Source organism: Diceros bicornis, chromosome 9 (genome assembly GCF_020826845.1).
Source record: "Diceros bicornis minor isolate mBicDic1 chromosome 9, mDicBic1.mat.cur, whole genome shotgun sequence".
Lineage (NCBI taxonomy): Eukaryota > Metazoa > Chordata > Mammalia > Perissodactyla > Rhinocerotidae > Diceros > Diceros bicornis.
In genome coordinates this window covers 72249283-72265903 of record NC_080748.1, presented here as the reverse complement: position 1 = coordinate 72265903, position 16621 = coordinate 72249283, and the positions used below count along the sequence as shown (strand labels likewise).

Below are 16621 nucleotides of genomic sequence, written 5' to 3'. Positions count from 1 at the left end.
GGTAGTGAGTATACAAGTATTCATTCTATTATTCTTTAAACTGTACATATACATTTTACAGACTTTTCTATATACTATATATATGATATTATAACTAAAACACATTAGCCAGGTGATCGAAAAAGAAGGGCAGAAATGACATGTATTGTCTGATTCAATACCTTTTAATTATTTTGCTTCATAGTCTCCTTTGGATATCTAATCTTGGTTTTACTCCTATAAGACCTGGTAATGTTTAGTAATAAATAGATACCATGCTAACCACCACCCTCAACTGCCTGCCTCAATGTAATTTTCATTTTCTCACACTTGCTATTTTCAAACAAGAGAAATAGAAACAAAAATTTGAAATAAATTCAGCTACAACATTTTTATTTACTTACTATACAAAATGATTAATATTCACCAATATTTCTATTTCCATTTTTAGGATCATTTCTGTCTTCAAAAAACAAATATTTATTCGAGCACTTACTACGTGCTCAATGTGCTAGAACACTTCAGGTTCTCACAGTCTGATGGAGGAGACAGATACCTAAATAACTAAAAATTTTTAAATTATTTAGTTATCACAGCCACTCCCCACCTGGCTGTGATAATTGGTATATAAGAGGTTTGAAAGGATCAAGAATGTGTGATTGCTACTATGCCATGCCAAAGTGAACTGGTTCATCTTATTACTTCCAATTCTGCATATGTTGGGTAATATCCTGATAGTGGAGAATGGGGAATACAAGTTACTCAAATGGTGTATCATCAAATAATGTTAATTAAGCAATCATCCAACACACACACACACACACACACACCCCACAAAGGGCTACAGAGTATAGATTTTGCAAAGCAATGGCTTTATCTACCTCATATTGCCTGAAATTTCTACCTAGAAATCTCTACCCACACTACATTAGAGGATTTTTATGGGATCTTGGATTCTCTTCCAAATGTAAGCATTTTAAAATTAGACAAATTTAAAAATAACACCAAGGCTGTCCTAGGCCTATGATTTCAAGTAAAAACTAAAGTGAGGAATTCAACATAAATACTTACTGAGCTATTACTATGTTGCATAAAGTATGGTACAAAGTTGAACCAGTCAGGGAGAAGCACAAGGAAAAGCATTTTACAGTAACATGTCATCCAGCAAAAATTCTGTAGTTACTGCTTTCTAATTGAAGAACAATTTTTTGCTATAGCAGACACTAAAATTTTGCAAAAGATGCACTCAAATTCCTCAATCTGGTTGTTAAAATGGAATGTGCATACTTTCTGGATTGCTCATTTCTTAAAAATACTGAATTTTGCCCCATTGTCAGACCACATGTTCCAATTTTAGCTTAAAAAATTACACTACCCTTTACCCGAGACATCACGTCTCCCTCCCACCGCCAAACTGTCTACCAACAGAGATCCATGCCTTTCGTCCTCAAGTGGGCATAAACCCAAAGAGACGCGGAAACCTACATGGGTTTAAATTCTCGTGTGCTTGGGTGCATAGTCCTTAATCCCATTTTCCACGTCCCTCAAATGCAGGGCTGCATTAGATAGCCTCTTCGAGGTGCCTTGCATCTGCAGACTTCTGAGATTAAAACGCATCTCTTCTTGGGAGCGAATTCACATAAAGCCCCTATGGGAAATTAACTAGCCGAGGGCCAGGCGAACCGCAGGGTAGGAGTGAATCTGGTTTCTCTTTGAAAAGCCTTCCTGGGGCGAGCATCCCACGCCAGCAACAGAGCGCGCCGGAGCACCACGTGTCTGCACCAACAGCCGGATTGGCGGAGCGCATGTTAGCGCTGTGGTCTAGACGCGCGCAGTCCCGCCCAGCTGCCAGAGGGGCTGGGACGCGGTGAGAAGAGGCTGGAGGCAGATCGCGGAGGGGAGGGGGGGCGGGAGGGGGGTGGGGGATCCCGAGAAGCCCGCGGCCTGGAGTCTGGAAGCACCCGGAGCGGCGCCAGGCGGCCCGCCTCGCCACAACTTGCCCAGACCAGACAAGCTTCATCCTGCCCTCTGGAAGAAGGAGCTGGCCCGCCGCTCCCCGCTCGGCTGCTCCTCGGCCTCCGCGGGCCCTGCCGGCGCCAGCAGCGCCCCCGGGGTCTGGGTCCCCAGCGTCGCCCCCGTCTGCCTGCAGCGCCCGGCGCCCGCCCAGGAGCGCGCAGCTGGGGTGAGCCGAGGCCTGGGATGCGCCAGGCACCCATGGAAGCCCGCGGCGGACGGGGCATCTCGGTGCTCGCGAAGCTGGGCCCTTCTCCGTCTTCCCCCGGCTGGGAGCCGAGGCGCTGTAGACCCCGCTGGCGTGGCCGCCGCAGCCCCCACTCCCCATTTGCCTTATAAGGGGCGGGGCCAAGGGCCCCCGGAGCCCGCGTTCCCCGGCCTTTGTCTTTGCGGGTTCGGCTGGCCGGCCCCGCCGTGTGCCCGGGGCGGGAGGGGCCGCGCCGGGTTGGCGGCCCTGCCCGGGGGTGGGAGACGGAAAGAACGGAAAACCGTGCCCCCTTCTTTCCTGTTCCGGCCATCTTGCGACCAAGATTCAACCAAGGGGTGAGGGTGGCCAACAGCGCGGCGCTCGGGGCCGGAGTGGTGGCAGTGAACGGAGATGGGCGCCTCGGGCCCCGCGCACCTCCTCCCGGGACTGCAGTGGGGGCGCGCGGACAGTCTCCCACGTTCAGGTCCAAGGGCCTGGGCCCAGGTCACGGATAAATCCCCCTAACAGGCCAGAGGCCCAGAAAACAGGAGGGGAAAAGGCCGGGAGCTGACGTTTATTTAACTAAGCACCTGATTCATTCGATCATTCCTTATCCACGTGTCGATTGGGCAAATTCTTACCGCCTCTCCGTGGCTGTCGTATGCTAGGTGCTGGGGATATAACGGTGAGCAAGAGAAACGACGGCCCTTGTTCCCGCTGATCCTACAGCCCGGTGGATGGAGCCCACAGTCCACAGACCTGCCAGGTCAGTATCCTGCCACCCTCTAAACAGATAGGGAAACTGAGGCCTAGGGCTGACATATTTTGTTTTAGATCAGGCAGCAAGTAAATGGAAGAATCAAACGGGAACTTCGAAGGTCTTTAAGACTTTTATTCATGCCAGGCTGCATGAATCGTTAATAGTTCTTTTTTTCCGAAGGCCCATTAAAAGTTATTTGGATGGGGCCTGGCCCCGTGGCTTAGCGGTTAAGCGGGCACGCTCCGCTGCTGGCGGCCGGGTTCGGATCCCGGGCGCGCACCAACGCACCGCTTCTCCGGCCATGCTGAGGCCACGTCCCACATACAGCAACTAGAAGGCTGTGCAACTGTGACATACAACTATCTACTGGGGCTTTGGGGGGGAAAAAAATAGTTATTTGGATATATGGTTTCTGTGAAGTCATGAAGTGTATGCTTTATTTCCTGGATGCTTTCATATGGGTTTATTTCTAGTTCACAATACCTGGAAAGTGCCAAAAATATTTGATATTACAACTTTTCTTCCAGTTCCAGTGAACTGTATTTTCCTGTCTTCTGTTCTTTGGCTGTTAGGAAAGACGAAAATTTTCCTGATGGTTGGACCAAGCAGGGATGCCCCCGTGGACTGAGGAATGTCTGGCTTTTCCTCAGCTCGTTAATCTCTGGTAACCACAGGCAGCCCCCAGAAGACCCCAAGAACGAGAGGCCTGAGGTCTACAAGTTGCTGCTAGAAATATTTTAGCCTCTCCAGAAAACAGAATGCAGCTGAGACACAAGTCTGTAAGGTAAATACCAGGACCCTGTGAAACCTGGTGGTGAAGCTGACGTTGCAAGTTCCCCTCCACATAATTGCTTTTACCGTCACATTTTGAAAATGTATCCTTTTGGAAAAACAAGTAAAATATTACATATCTGGGGGAGGTTCTTTGGTTTGCACTTCCATCAGAACGTTATACCTAGGCGGCCAACCCATAGAGGCAGAAAGACTCCATTTAAAAAAGTACCTTGGGGCCGGCCCTTGGCTTAGCGGTTAATTGCGCGGGCTCCACTGCTGGCGGCCCAGGGTTCAGATCCCCGGCTCCGCACCCACGCACCGCTTCTCTGGCCATGCTGAGGCCACGGCCCACATACAGCAAGTAGAAGGATGTGCAACTATGACATACAATTAGCTACTGGGGCTTTGGGGGTGGGGGGGAAGGAGGAGGATTGGCAATGGATGTTAGCTCAGAGCTGGTCTTCCTCAGCAAAAAGAGGGGGATTAGCATGGATGTTAGCTCAGGGCTGATCTTCCTCACACACAAAAAAAAGTATCTTGGATGTAAGAAATTTAGAAAGTCTGCTGTCAAATATAATTCACTATACTACAAATTTAATTTTGTAAACAACTTTATTGAGGTCTAATATACAAAATGCACCCTTAATTTTCAGCGTACAATTTGATGAATTTTGACAAATGTGTATGCCTGGATAATCAACAGCAGAATCAAAATATAGAACATTTCTGTTATATCCACAAGTGTCTTCATGCCCTTTTGCAGCCAGTCCTTCTCCATCCCATTTAATTTTACATAATTTTGTTGCTTAACGTTTTGTAAGTTGTGCGTAAAAGATGAGGATGAACTGATATTTCTGATCCCAAAACCTAAGCCGAGGACTGGAGTGAATAACCAGAGGCTGGCAGCTAGGATGGAAAGGCCCTGGGGATGTGGCTTCCCACGCTTTAGAGACATGGACTGTCCAGCCCAAAGGCCAGGAAGAGTGGTGCTCCGGGCAGCTGGCGCTCAGGAGGTGCCCTCTCCGGGTGGACGGGCGTCCACTCGGGCTCGTAGCCAAGGTCTTCTCTGGTCCCGCAGGGCCCTGGGCGCACGCTGACCGCGCGGGGGCCGGCGCGCCCTTTGCCTCCAGGTCCTGGTCCAGGGCGCTACCATAGCAACGGCCTGGACGACCAGACCCTAGGTCGCCGCCGCCGCCGCCGCCGCCGCCGCGGACCTGGCCTTCTCCCGCTCCCGAGGGCTGGGGCGGCGGCGGCCCCGGAGGCAGCCCGGGCCAGGTAGACGGGACGGCCCGCTCCTCCCATGCCAGCAGAGGGTGCGGATTTGCTTCCAAGCATGGTAAGAGGAGGGATGCCGGGCTGGGGGCGGCCGGGGCTCCCCGGGACTCCCAGTTCCTCTATCACCGCTGCGCTGTCTCCTTCCCGCAGCCCTTCCAGAAGCACGTCTACTACCCGCTCGCCAACGGCCTCGAGGGTCCCCACGCCCCCGCCGCCGCCGCGGGGGGCGCGGCCGCCATGGCCTGTGCCCCGCCCAGCGCGGCTTCGGGCCCCCTGCCGTTCTTCCAGTTCCGACCCCGGCTGGAGAGCGTGGACTGGCGGCGGCTGAGCGCCATCGACGTGGACAAGGTGGCGGGGGCCGTGGACGTGCTCACGCTGCAGGAGAACATCATGAACATCACCTTCTGCAAGCTGGAGGACGAGAAGTGCCCGCACTGCCAGTCGGGCGTGGACCCGGTGCTGCTGAAGCTCATCCGCCTGGCGCAGCTCACCATCGAGTACCTGCTGCACTCGCAGGAGTTCCTCACCTCGCAGCTGCACCACCTGGAGGAGCGGCTGCGCCTGAGCCTGGCCGACTGCGAGCAGGGCAAGAAGCTCCTCACCAAGCAGGCGGGGGAGATCAAGTTACTCAAGGAAGAGTGTAAACGCAGGAAAAAGATGATCTCGACCCAGCAGCTGATGATCGAGGCCAAAGCCAGCTATTACCAGGTGAGAAACTGCGTTGTGATTACCATGCATAATCCAATAAAATCCTCAGATCCCACTGGCCGGGATAGTGAGAGTTCTTATATCACTGCTTTTTTTTTTTCTTTTAAGATTTGTACACTAAATCAAAAGAAACGGCATATTTAAGCAAAACAGTAATTTTAACCCACAGATGACATGGTTCATTACCTTATGTAGAGGGCCGTAGGATTAATAATTAAACAGGTAATGTTGTCTGTAGTGCTTTATTGAAGTCATGTAAGTGCTGGTTGTTTAAGAAGCTGTTTCCTCCTAATTGATGTACAAATCGCTAGTGAGGTCGGCCCCCAAACTATCTGGAATGATTAAATTTGTGGAGTTTTTTATTTCAAAATATTTTCAAACTTACAGAAAAGTTGCAAGAATAGCGCAAAGAACTTAGAGTGCATATACTCTTCACCCAGATTCACCAATTATTAACATTTTCCACATTTGCTTTATTTTCCGTCTGTATATACGTATTATCATTTTGAGCCACTTGACCGTGAGTTGCAGACTCCTAAATATTTCAGTGTGTATTTCCTAAGAACAAGAACACTCACTAATATAAGAACAGTATTTTAAAAATTAAAAAATTTTGTTTTTCTGGTCTTAATCTCCAACTATTATGAGTTGGACTTTGAGCCCAAGATAAATATCATAATTTTTGAGTATAGCAGAAATCAATGTATTTTTTTGATCAGTTAGGTGGAGGAAGCACAAAAGGTATCAACAATGTTTGATAAAGATATTGAAGTAAACAACAGACTGATGAGAATGATTTCACACCCTTATATTCTAGTCATTTTGGCTAAAAATGGCTTAAAAGGCCTCCGTGTTTTTAGGTAATAGTGGCATGAGTGAATGTGGAGAACGCGGTGTAGGATGCAGAATATAATGGTTGATAGTGCTTAGGACTGACCCCACAGGCACTGAGAGAAGGGTATTTAAGACAGGTGAACAGTTGGGAAAGAATGCTATTGGAAAGGCTTAGTGTTTAGCCTTGGGTACATAACCCTGAGATACAGTCTTCAAGTGATATTTGATGTTGTTAATTGCCTATTTGTTTCATAAATGCCATTTAAAAACTAAATATTTATAAGTCGTGCTGAGATGGCTCTTTATAAATCTATTTACCATACAATGAATAAAATGAGTTCTATTTAAACCTTAAAAAAAGTTTATCTAGGGCCGACCCAGTGGCCTAGTGGTTAAGTTTGGCGTGCTCTGCTTTGGCAGCCTGGGTTCGGTTCCTGGGCGAGGACCTACACCACTCGTTTGTGAGTGGCCATGCTGTGGCGGTGTCTCACATACAAAAGAAAAAAAGAGGAAGATTGGCAGCAGATGTTAATTCAGGGCAAATCTTCCTCAGCAAACAAAAAAAAAAGTTTAGCTTTGGTAATAATCGGTGAAATGTTATAAACATTTTTTCATTCCTTTGGTTATTACAGAAATAGCTGTTAGGAAATAAAGATTTAAAAATGTGACTGATATATAAGGATAAAAAGGTAATGGCTCAGTTTTGTCAAATGAGTGACACCTGCCAGCTCTTGGGCACTCAGCAGACTCTCTGAATGACAGTGTTAGCGGTATGGTATGCTCAGCTGTGACTGAGAGGAGGTAGAAGTGACCAACCCCTTCTTCCTACTTAGTGTAGTACGGGTACGCTCTGCCCTCTCTTAAGTGACTTGCCATTGTCTCTTTACGGAGTCTGAGCAGTGCGAGCGCTTTAGGGTAACAATTCCAGAGCTAGACCTCCTGGGTTTGAATCCCAGCTGTTCTGCTGTGCAAGTCATTTAGCTTCTAAACCTCGGTTTCCTCATCTGGAAAATGAGAACATTAGTAATAGTTACCTTTTAGGGTTGTTCTGAGAGTCCCATGGGATGAAGCATGTACAGCATGAGGAAGGCTCAGTGAACAGCATCTGACATGGATGTTGACTTCTGCAGTGGCTTCCCGGTAGCGAGCTGTGACTACCTGTGACCCCTTTGCGGATACTCAGACCTTTTTAGGAGCTCACTGAATAGTGGGGATATAGAAAAGGAGGCCAGAGGTCACAGTGCTGATGCTGTAGGAATCACCAATTCTGGGAGAGGAGTCAAAAACAGCTGCTCAGAATAGTTGACACGTAAGCTAGCTTGGGTTCTATGAGGTTATTTATAAGCATTGTAACTCCAGGTTCCTAAGCTGGGGATATTCGGCCTAAATTTATGGGAAGATAATTGATTTTGTTTAAATAAATATTTGACTTTAGCATGCAGTCATGAATTTGTGTTTAGATAGAGACCTCCAATAGCTGGGAAAGTCTAATGGCCATGTGTAAAGGCCAGTGTGTACTAACAATATTGCTATCAAATTATTTTTAAAAATTAAAAAATGCCAGTGGATCATAACAGGACGTAGACTCACTCTGAGAAGACCTTCCGTTTTCATAGCTGGCAGACTCAGATTCCTCTCCATGCTCCAGCAACACAGGCAGATTTTAGAATGTCAGTGAATTTATGTCCCTGGTTCCAATTATTCAACCGTTTGGAGTTGGAGATGACTGTTGGGGAGTAGAAAAAGCATGCATTTTGTAGTCAGAGAGACATAGGTTAAAATAGGCAACTGATAATGCTGTGAATTAATTTTTATGAGCTTTGATTTCTTCATGGATAAAATGGTTGCCGTGGAAATTAAATAAGATAATGATGTAACAGGGCCTAGCTCCGTGTAGGCACAGTGGAAATGTTGGTTTCTTTATCCGCTATTCTCCACCATTGTCTTTGAGAGGTCTCAAAAAATACTTGCAAGAATACAGAACCTCCATCCTACTTTGTTTTGGTAAAGGAATCCTTACTGAGTTCTCATGTTAATTCTGTTATACTAAACGTTTTTCATTTTTTAATGATTTTGGATGGAAGTTGTATTAAGACATTTACATGTTTTACACAGCATATAATCTACATGTAGTCTACATTCTTAAACCAAGTATACTGAACATAATTCAACATATTCTGTTCCTGGGGTTGTCATGGAAAAAAACATCCGATTCCTTTCTGTAAATAGTTACTAGTACCTAACTTTTCTTAATTTATTATGTCACTTTTTTTTTTCTAAAAGTGCTTTAAGGGATACTCCTTCGAAATAGAAGTTTATATCCTTCATCTGTATATCACATTCACATATACAATATTTATCATATATATGTATATATAAAACTCTATTTTTAAGAAAATGCAAGAGTTTTAGAGGATACATTTTTCAAAGCATTTTTAAAAACGGGGAAATTTTTTATTAATGGGGAAATTTGATTCCAGGTTATGTAGAATTCCTTCTTGCCATCCTATTCTGAAAGGAAGCCTTATTATTTCTAAGGCAGAGTCTTCGTGCAATAAATAGGATTCCTGAACCTCCTGCTACTGCTTGCTGTAAAGAATGATCTCACTTATGCTAAGTTTCTAATTACTGTAAGATCTAGTATAAAGTACCTTTTAATCCCAGTGATGGTAGATCAGATGGTGTTGGCTTTGGGGCCTGACAGACCAAGTTGTTCATGTATCAATAATCCATTTATTTATTTATTTTTTTAAGTTTAATTACTCTTATAATTTTTTATTCATTTATTTGTTCCCTCAAAGCCCCAGTAGACAGTTGTATGTCATAGTTGCACATCCTTCTAGTTGCTGTATGTGGGACGCGGCTTCAGCATGGCCCGAGAAGCGGTGTGTCGGTGCGCGCCCGGGATCCGAACCCGGGCCACCAGCAGCAGAGCAGGCGCACTTAACCGCTAAGCCATGGGGCCAGCCCATCCATTTATTTATTTATTTATTTATTTTTGTGAGGAGATCAGCCCTGTGCTAACATCTGCCAATCCTCCTCTTTTTTTGCCGAGGAAGACGGCCCTGGGCTAACATCCGTGCCCATCCTCCTCCACTTTATATGGGACGCCGCCACAGCATGGCTTGCCAAAGCAGTGCGTCAGTGCGCGCCCGGGATCCGAACCAGCGAACCCCGGGCCGTTGCAGCGGAGCGCGCCCACCCAACCGCTTGCGCCACCGGGCCGGCCCCCCATTTATTATTTTTTTTAACTGACTAGTATTCCATGGTGTACATGTATCAGAGATTGTTAACCTTTCACCTTTGAAGGATATCTTGCCTATTTCTAGTATTTGGCTATTATAAATAATGCTGATATGAACATTCACGTGCATGTTTTTGTGTGAACTTATGATATTTTTTTTAGAACAATTTTAGATTCACAGCAAAATTGAGGGAAAGATACAGAAAGTTCCCATACACCTCCCTGCCCCCATACACCTCCCTGCCCCTATACATGCATAGCTTCCCCCATTATCAACATCCCCCACCAGAGTGGTGCATTTATTACAATTGATAAACCTGTATTGACACATCAGAATTACCTAAAGTGCATAGTTTACATTAGGGTCCACTCTTGGTGTTGGATATTCTATGGGTTTGGACAGATGTTTCATGACATGTATCCGTCGTTACGGTGTCATACGGACTATTTTCACTGCCCTAAAAATCCTCTGTTCTCCACCTGTTTATTGCTCGCTCTCCCAACCCTGGCAACCACTGATCTTTTTACCATCTCTCCTTAGTTTTGCCTTTTCCGTAATGTCATATAGTTGGAATCATACGGGATGTAGCCTTTTCAGATTAGTTTCTTTCACTTAGTAATATGCATTTAAGGTTCTTCCATGTCTTTTCGTGGTTTGATAGCTCATTTCTTTCTAATGTTGAATAACATTCCGTTGTGTGGATGGACCACAGTTTATCCATTCAGCTGCTAAAGGACATCTTGGTTGCTTCCAAGCTTTGGCAATTATGAATAAAACTGCTATAAACATCCCTGTGCAGGTTTTTGTGTAGACGTAAGTTTTTAACTCCTTTGGGTGAATGCCAAGGAATGTGATTGCTGGATTGTATGGTAAGAGTATGTTTAGGGACCGGCCCTGTGGCTTAGCGGTTAGGTGCGCATGCTCCGTTGCTGGCGGCCCGGGTTCGGATCCCGGGTGCGCACTGATGCACCACTTCTCCGGCCATGCTGGGGCCCCGTCCCACATACAGCAACTAGAAGGATGTGCAGCTATGACATACAACTATCTACTGGGGCTTTGGGGGAAATAAATAAATAAATAAAAATTAAAAAAAAAATTAAAAAAAAAGAGTATGTTTAGTTTTATAAGAAATGCCAAAGTGTCTGTGTCATTTTCCATTCCCACCAGCAATGAGTGAGAGTTCCTATTGCTCTACATCCTTGTCAACATTTGGTGTCCTCAGTGCTCTGTATTTTGGCCATTCTGACAGGTGTGTAGTGATATCTCATTGTTTTTATTTGCATTTCCCTGATGACATAGTATGTGGGACATCTTTTCATATGCTTATTTGCCATCTGTATAGCTTCTTTGGTGAGGTGTCTGTTAAGGTCTTCAGTCCATTTTTTAGTTGGGTTGTTTGTTTTCTTTTTGTTAAGTTTTAAGAGTTCTTTTTTGTTTCCCTGAGGAAGATTGGCCCTGAGCTAACATCCATTGCCAATCTTCCTCTTTTTGCTTGAGGAAGATTTGCCCTGAGCTAACATCTGTGCTGGTCTTCCTCTATTTTTTTGTACGTGGGTTGCCCCCACAGCCTGGCCACCAATGAGTGGTGTAGGTCCATGCCTGGGAAGCAAACCTGGGCCGCCAAAGCGGAGTGCACCGGAGTGCACTTAACCACTAGGCCATGGGGCTGGCCCGAGAGTTCTTTATATATTTTGGATAACAACCCTTTATCAGTTGTGTGATTTGCAAATGTTTTCTCCCAATCTGTGGCTTGTGTTTTCATTCTCTTGACATAGTTTTTTGCAGAGCAGAAGTATTTAACTTTAGTGAAGTCCTGCTTATCACTTATTTCTTTCATGGATCATGTCTTTAGTGTTGTATCTAAAAAGACTTCACCATACCCAAGGTCACCTAGGTTTTCTCCTCTGTTATTTTCTAGGGGTTTTATAGCTTTGCATTTTACATTTAGGTCTGTGATCCATTTTGAGTTAGATTTTGTGAAGGATATAAGGTCTGTGTCTACATTGATTTTTTTTTTTTCCGCATGTGGATGTCCAGTTATTCCAGCACCATTGTTGAAGAGGCTATCTTTATTCCATTGTATTGCTTTTGCTTTTTTGTCAAAGATCAATGGACTATAATTATGTGGGTTTGTTTCTGGACTTTCTATTCTGTTCTGTTTACCTATTTGTCTGTTGTTTAGCCAATACCACACTGTCTTGATTACTGTATCTTACAGAAAGTCTTAAAGTTAGTAGTGTCAGTGTTCCAGCTTTGTCCTTCTCCTTCAATATTGTGTTGGCTATTCTGGGTCTTCTGCCTTTCCATATACACTTTTGAATCAGTTTGTTGCTATTCACAAAACAACTTGATGGGATTTTGATTGGGATTGCATTGAATCTATAGATCAAATTGGGAAGACCTGACATCTTAACAATATTGAATCTTCCTATTCATTAACATAGATATCCATTTATTTAGCTTTTCTGTGATTTTGTTTCATCAGAATTTTATAGCTTTCCTCATATAGATCTTGTACATATTTTGTTAGATTTATACCTAAGTATTTCATTTTGGGGAATGCTAATGTAAATGGTATGGTGTTTTTAATTTCAAATTCCACTGGTTCATTGCTGGTATATAGGAAAGCAATTGACTTTTGTATATTAACCTTGTATCCTGCGACTTTGTTATACTTGGTTATTAGTTCCAGGAGTTTTTTTTGTCAATTCTTTTGGATTTTCTACATAGACAGTCATGTTGTCTGCAAACAAAGACGGTTCTCTGTCCTCCTTCACAGTCTGTATACCTTTTATTTCCCTTTTTTGCCTTATTGCATTTGTGAGGACTTCCAGTACAGTGTTGAAAAGCAGTGGTAAAAGGGGACATCCTTACCTTATCCCTGATCATAGTGGGAAAACTTCAGGTTTCTCACCATTAAGAATGATGTTAGCTCTAGGTTTTTGTAGATAATCTTTTCCAAGTTGAGGAAGTTCCTTTCTCCCCTGGAGGTTTTAACTCTCAGACCTGTCACCCACTCTGAGCCTCCAGCAATTTGTCATTTACAGTTCGGGTTTCCTACCCTGGCACTGGTTCCTGGAGAGGTTTTTGTTGGTGCATCTCTACTCCAGTAAGCCCTGACTCCCTGTATTCACCTGTCTGTCTCTCAAACTTGGGGGCAGAGGTTTGCTCTGTGTCCTCCCCTCTCACAGATCTAAGAAGAGTTGTTGATTTTTTAGTCTGTTCAACTTTTTACTTGTTGTTAGGATTAAGTGACAATTTCCAAGCTCCTTAGATGTGGATTCGGCAAATGGAAGTCTCTTAGCTTTGTTTTGGTATCTTTTGTCATACAGAAGTTTTCCCTTTTGATGTAGTCAACATGTCAGTCTTTTCTTTTTGGAGTAGGAACCCCTTCTTATCCTGAGCTCATGACTCTTGTGTATTATTCAAATAGTTAAAATATATATTTTCCATTTTTAGAAATTGAAAGTTAGGTTTTCCAGGTGTCCTCATCCTTTCCTTTCTCCAGTGCTGTGCGTAGTGCTAGAGCCCGCACTTAAATCAGAGTCAGTGTGGGCAGTCCCTAAAGTACTGTGAGGGAACCAGAGCCATCATCATGAGCAGAGAAGGCTGAAAAGATGCTTTTATTTATTTGATTTTTTTTGGTGAGGAGGAGCAGCCCTGAGCTAACATCCATGCCAATCCTCCTCTTTTTGCTGAGGAAGACTGGCCCTGAGCTAACATCCGTGCCGATCTTCCTCCACTTTATGTGGGACGCTGCCACAGCATGGCCTGACAAGCGGTGCCTTGGTGCACACCCGGGATCCAAACCCGGGCCTCCAGTAGTGGAGAGCACACACTTAACTGCTACGCCACGGGGCTGGCCCCTTGAAAAGATGCTTTAAAGAGTCTCTGAAATGCAATGCTGGGAAATATACTATAGTGATGGTTTTCTAGGAAACTAGAACCTGGAGTCCAGATGCAGTTATACTGATTAAGAGGAAGACAATATAGGGAATAGAAGCACATGTAAATGGCATAATGGAGATGAAACAGCAAAATCCAAACTGAGAGAAACTCTGCAGGACATTTGTTCATTCTCTTTAGCAAAAGAATTGCAAGGAAAAAAGAGAGATTGAGGGGCAACCTAAGAACTAAAAGAGAATTAAGATATAGGCCTTATTTGGATCCTGATTCAAAACAAACTGTAAAAATTTTTTCTAAAACAATGTGGGAAATACTGGGGAAAAAATAAGTGGTTGCATATTTGTTGATATTAATTTTTATTTTTAAATAAAAATTTTTATTTTTAAATGTAAAAATTTATACATTTTTAAAGGTAGAATAATGATATTATAATTGTGTTAAAAGAAAGCTTTTATCTTTTAGAGATAGATTCTGAAATATTGACCAATAAAATATATAAGTCCCGGATTTACTTCAGAATAATCCAGGGGTGAGGATATAGATGAAGCAAGTTAAATTTTTGCTTAAAGTCTGAATCAGTGTTAAAGTGAAAAAAAGATATTGGTGGAATTGATTTTTTTCCCTCAGTAAATTCATTTTAGTAGGCCAGATATTTCCAAGCATTTGTTCAATCATTTAGTAGTACTGGGCTCTGAAAATGAAGCTGTGAATAAGATGGAGTCCATGCTCTCAGGAAGCTGGCATTCTAGAACCTGGAGGGATTGGGCTGGAGACAATAAACAAGTAATTAAATGTGAAAATATTAACTGTGAGATGTACAATGATGAAAATAAGACAATGTGATGGGATGGTGATGGGTGGGTGGGAGGATCATCCGGGAAGATCTTGTTGAGGACGTGCTGCTCATCCCCAGTGTGGAAGATGCTCCGTAAACGACATCAATGTCAGGAAGGAGCCAGCCATGGGAAGATTTGGGGAAGATTCTGGCAGGGGACTAGCTCATGCAAAGGCTCTGAAGTTGGCCTACTTGAGGGACAGAAAGAAAGTTAGCATGGCTGGAGTGTCCTGAACAAGTTGGTGGTGACAGGCTGGGAACTACCAGTATAACCGGAGCAGCTTCAGGGGTTCCAGAAACTACCATGAAGGGCTACATTAACTGTCAAGAGATGCTTTTCACTGCCTTGTGCTCAGTTTGGGAAGCATATCCTGGTTTTGTATTTGTCTTTTTAGTCATGCTTTCAGTAACATTGACCAGGACGGTATCTTTTAGGGGAAAGCCCCCAAGAGGTACTGCTTCAGGTACCCAAATTTTAATTGAAATTAAGTGGAAGGACAGTCGTTACAGACACTTGGATTTGTTGCTCTCTCCTTTTCAGTGCCATTTTTGTGACAAGGCCTTTATGAACCAAGCTTTTCTACAAAGTCATATCCAGCGTCGCCACCCTGAAGATTCTCACCTGGGTAAGTAATGAGCTCAACTTCAAAGAGCTGTTTTCTTTCTGGTACCTTTTTCTTTTTTCAGTGAGACATGGTCCAGTGCATCTCTCAATCCTTTTAAAAGAAATTGTTGCAGTCCTTATTCACTCGTTAAGTAATTATTGAGCCCCTACTTTGTGCCATGCACCATGCTAGGGGCTAGAGATGCAGCCACAAGTGAAACAGACCAAGTCCTGCTCTCTCGAGTCTTGCGTTCTAATGGGAGGGTCGGAGGAGACATGCTTAAACAAATGAGTGAGAGATTCTTTTCAAATGGTGGCAAATGCAACGAAGAAAATTCAGCAGGAGAATGAGATGAAGAGTGACTCCAGGTGGTCAGCCAAGGCCTCACTAAGGAGGATATTTGATCAGAGACCGGAATGATGAGGAGGTCCCCAGCCTGGGGAAAATCTGGAAAATGAATATCCCAGGCAAGGGGAACTCTGGTTGTGAGGGGTGTGAGGGGAGCAGATAGAAAGTTGGTGGAGTAGAGAGAGCAAGGCAGTGGCGTGTGGTGGTGTTAGAAAGGAAGGGGCCAGCTCACATGGGGCCTCAAACACCCTGGCAGTAATGTGGGTATTTTTATAAGCATAATGGGAAGCCACTGGAGGGTTTTAAGTAGGGAAGGACATGGTCTCATTTGTACCTTAAAATGACCGCTTTAGTTGTGGGGGCAATGGTGGAGGAGTGAGGAGGCTACAAGAGTAGCCCATGAGAGAAGATGGCAGCCAGATCAGGATGGTACTGGGGAGAATGAGAGAAGTGAAGATGGAGCGGATATACTCCGGACACAGAGCCCGCAGAGATATGACTCAGCGTGAGACGAAGAGATGACGCAAAGATGGTCCTAAGTTTTTGTCCTGTACGTTTGGGTGGATAGCAATGATGCTTACCAAGATGGGGACCCAGAGGCGGGAAGCAGATTAAGGGAGGAAGGAGAATGGAGAGACTGTGTTGGCTGTGGGTAAAAGTCACACATACAATCACCATGCAAGTGGAGATGCTGGAGGCTGGAGGTCAAGGTGGAGACCCAGGCTGGAGATATAAACCTGAGAGTTGTTAGCAGAGCTGGGCTGGATGAGATCACCTAGACAGAGAGAAAAGATGGCTGAGGGCCAGGCCTGAGGCTCTCCCAGCACTAGGAGCTCAGGAGGAGCAGCAGAGGAGAGTGAGAAATAGCAGTTATCGACGCAAGAGGGAAACGTGGGGAGTGTGTTGTCATAGAAACCAAGGGAAGTAAGTGTTTCAAAAAGGAGGCTGTGGTCAGTTGTATCAAATGTTTCTGAGGCACAAAGTAAGATGAAGACTGAGAACTGACCATTGTTGTCACCATGGCTGTTGGTGACCTTGACATGGCAGCTTCATTGTATTGGTGGAGATAAAGCCCCACTGGATGAGCTGAGCAAGAATCAGGCCAGGAAGTGGTCATGTCAATTACAGACATTTATTTCAGTAATGTTTACT

General features: G+C 44.6%; 1 protein-coding gene across 5 annotated transcripts in view; it reads left to right on the top strand.

Moving 5' to 3' along the window:
• Nucleotides 1-1921: 1921 nt before the first annotated feature.
• DZIP1 (DAZ interacting zinc finger protein 1) overlaps nt 1922-16621 on the top strand; it is a 57818-nt gene continuing 43118 nt past the window's right edge. For 3 of the 5 annotated variants that reach the window (XM_058548390.1, XM_058548388.1, XM_058548386.1), the window contains exons 1-6: nt 1923-2161; nt 2848-2945; nt 3512-3723; nt 4792-5049; nt 5139-5696; nt 15058-15142. In XM_058548390.1, the coding sequence (XP_058404373.1) occupies nt 5014-5049; nt 5139-5696; nt 15058-15142 (679 nt within the window). In that variant the 5' untranslated portion in view covers nt 1923-2161; nt 2848-2945; nt 3512-3723; nt 4792-5013. Of the gene's footprint in view, nt 2162-2847; nt 2946-3511; nt 3815-4547; nt 5050-5138; nt 5697-15057; nt 15143-16621 lie in introns of all 5 variants that reach the window. The other 2 variants (XM_058548389.1, XM_058548387.1) reach the window with 2 other exon arrangements.